Here is a 2547-nt window from a genome sequence, read left to right as displayed (position 1 = left end):
GAGTGCATACATTTTCATACTGACTACAGAGAGATTCTGCAACTGAGGCGATGAACAGCCTTAAAGAAGCAACTGAGGCAATGAACAGCCTTAAAGAATCAGTCAAAATAATAATTTTATCTGCAACAATAGAAAACCTTTATGGTCTTCTTCAGCAGTAGTGCCTATTCCTGAGAAGCAGAGGAACATTTCTTGGAAGAGGAGGTGTGTTTGGTGTGTGTGCACGCTTATCCAGTAACATGTACACTACCATATATCAGTCAGTCTGGACTGGCCTTTAAAGTTGGCTGCTATGTCGAACTCTGTGTTAATAGCCCATCTTATATCTCACATTACTTCTATCCCAACATCCAGTAAACCAGTGGTTTACCTCATGTGTAGAACCACACAGACAGTGATGTGATAGTCTGTCTCTACGCATGTTGTGGGTGTGATCATTCAGTATCCCTGTCCTCTTCAGTGTCCCAACTGTCCTCTTCTTCGTACACTACCTGTATATCATGTGGCTCCACTAACCGGCAACGTTTGATGACATCACTCTGTGAACTCTGGGGTCATGTGTAGCCTGAGTAGGTCCTGACCCCTCCTGATCACCATGGTGATGCTGTCGCTGGTCCTCACGGCGTTGTAGATCTCCTCCGACGTGTTCACCTTGGTGCCGTTGATCTCCAGCACTATGTCACCTGGCTTCATACCTGCCCTATTGGCTGGAGAGCCCATGATGACCCGGTGGATCATGATCCCGTGAGTGACGTCAGGGAAGGAGGAATCCCTCAGCTTCAACTCGGCAATGATACTTGGAGTCAGGGTCAGCATCATGACGCCGATGTATCTCCGCTTGGTGTCCAACTCCCCCAACCGAGACTTCTTCTTGTCGGAGGCTTGGTTCAGGAAGTGTTTGACGTGATCTGAGGGGATCGCGAAGGAGATCCCTGCCGTCACCTTCATGGTGTTGATGCCGATCACCTCACCATCCAGATTAATCAGAGGCCCTCCAGAATTCCCAAAATCGATGGCAGCGTCTGTCTGGATATAGTCCATGTTGGGTTTGGACAGACCCAGCTCCTTGCTGCCCCGCTGGACTGAGGAGACAATACCTGACGTGATGGTGTTCCTCAGGGCGAACGGGCTGCCCATGGCAACCACAAACTCCCCCTGACGCACATCCGACGACAGCCCCAGAGAGAGGGTAGGGAGAGGGTGCTGGGCATTTATTTTTATAGTGGCTATGTCCGCCACCTGATCAACGTCTTGAACAGTGGCGTTATACGTCTCCCCATTGGTTAGCTTGACCCGGACTCCTCTCTTATTGGCCACTACATGGGCATTGGTGACTATGAGCCCATCACTGCTGATGATGAACCCAGAACCATTCGAGATGGGGACTTCCCGACCGGAGAACGGGTGCCGGCCGACGATTTCAATATACACGACAGCGGGCGTAGATTTTTCGACCACATCCGCAATGAAGTTGTACTTGAATCGTGGACTGTCGGGTTTGAAAGGGGAGGCACAGTGAGCTGTTGACAAGACACGTTCTAGGATCGAACCACAAAGTAAAGCTCTCCTCTCACAAACGTTCTCCTCATCCCCTCTGAAATGCAGAACTGCCGCACTACCGAGTCCCAACCCAACAGCGACTGACTTGAGGAGAGTAGTCCGATCTGAGCCACTGCCCCTGCCACCTCCTCCTGTGGTCCAAATGGTGGGTACATTGTTGACATAACAGGTGTTATCTCCCGTTGAGTGCTGTTTGTAACCGACAGAAGCACCGGAAACTCGTCCTAGTGTTCGCTTGTTCAAAACGTTACATTGTCGGAGATGTTCCCGGGTGTACCTCCTGATTACCCAGAATAGCGGACGATTGACATGTGTTGACATGTTGTTGCATCAGTCAGAATAGAGTGAAATAACTTTTACAACAAATTCAACAATTCACACTCCTTTCTTGACCATAAGGATCTACAACTCTTTGACCTTAGTAACGCACGAATTTATAAAAAACGTAATAATAAAACATTAAAAACTGTGGCTACTGGCTAGATTCACGTCGTCCTGGTCCCTTTGCAGAAAAACAGTCCCAAAGCATGATGTTTCCACCCCCATGCTTCACAGTAGGTATGGTGTTCTTTGGATGCAACTCAGCATTCTTTGTCCTCCAAACACGACGAGTTGAGTTTTTACCAAAAAGTTATATTTTGGTTTCATCTGACCATATGACATTCTCCCAATCCTCTTCTGGATCATCCAAATGCACTCTAGCAAACTTTAGACGGGCCTGGACATGTACTGGCTTAAGCAGGGGGACACGTCTGGCACTGCAGGATTTGAGTCCCTGGCGGCGTAGTGTGTTACTGATGGTAGGCTTTGTTACTTTGGTCCCAGCTCTCTGCAGGTCATTCACTAGGTCCCCACTTGGCCATAGTGGAGTTTGGAGTGTGACTGTTTGAGGTTGTGGACAGGTGTCTTTTATACTGATAACAAGTTCAAACAGGTGCCATTAATACAGGTAACGAGTGGAGGACAGAGGAGCCTCTTAAAGAAGAA

At 48.4% G+C, this 2547-nt stretch overlaps 1 protein-coding gene across 1 annotated transcript; it reads right to left on the bottom strand.

Moving 5' to 3' along the window:
• Positions 1 to 258: 258 nt before the first annotated feature.
• LOC121552217 (serine protease HTRA2, mitochondrial-like) lies at positions 259 to 2039 on the bottom strand. The gene has a single exon (XM_041864962.2). It carries the CDS (start codon positions 1879 to 1881, stop codon positions 535 to 537), a length of 1347 nt encoding a protein of 448 aa, XP_041720896.2. The 5' UTR covers positions 1882 to 2039; the 3' UTR covers positions 259 to 534.
• Positions 2040 to 2547: the final 508 nt, after the last annotated feature.

The sequence above is a fragment of the Coregonus clupeaformis genome, chromosome 36 (assembly GCF_020615455.1).
Source record: "Coregonus clupeaformis isolate EN_2021a chromosome 36, ASM2061545v1, whole genome shotgun sequence".
Classification (NCBI taxonomy): Eukaryota; Metazoa; Chordata; class Actinopteri; order Salmoniformes; family Salmonidae; genus Coregonus; species Coregonus clupeaformis.
Note: the sequence above shows the minus strand (reverse complement) of the source record. Positions and strands in the feature narration are given on the sequence as shown.

Coding starts and splice junctions, on each gene's coding strand:
- LOC121552217 (XM_041864962.2), bottom strand. CDS start 1,881: ATGTCAACACATGTCAATCGTCCGCTATTCTGGGTAATCAGGAGGTAC.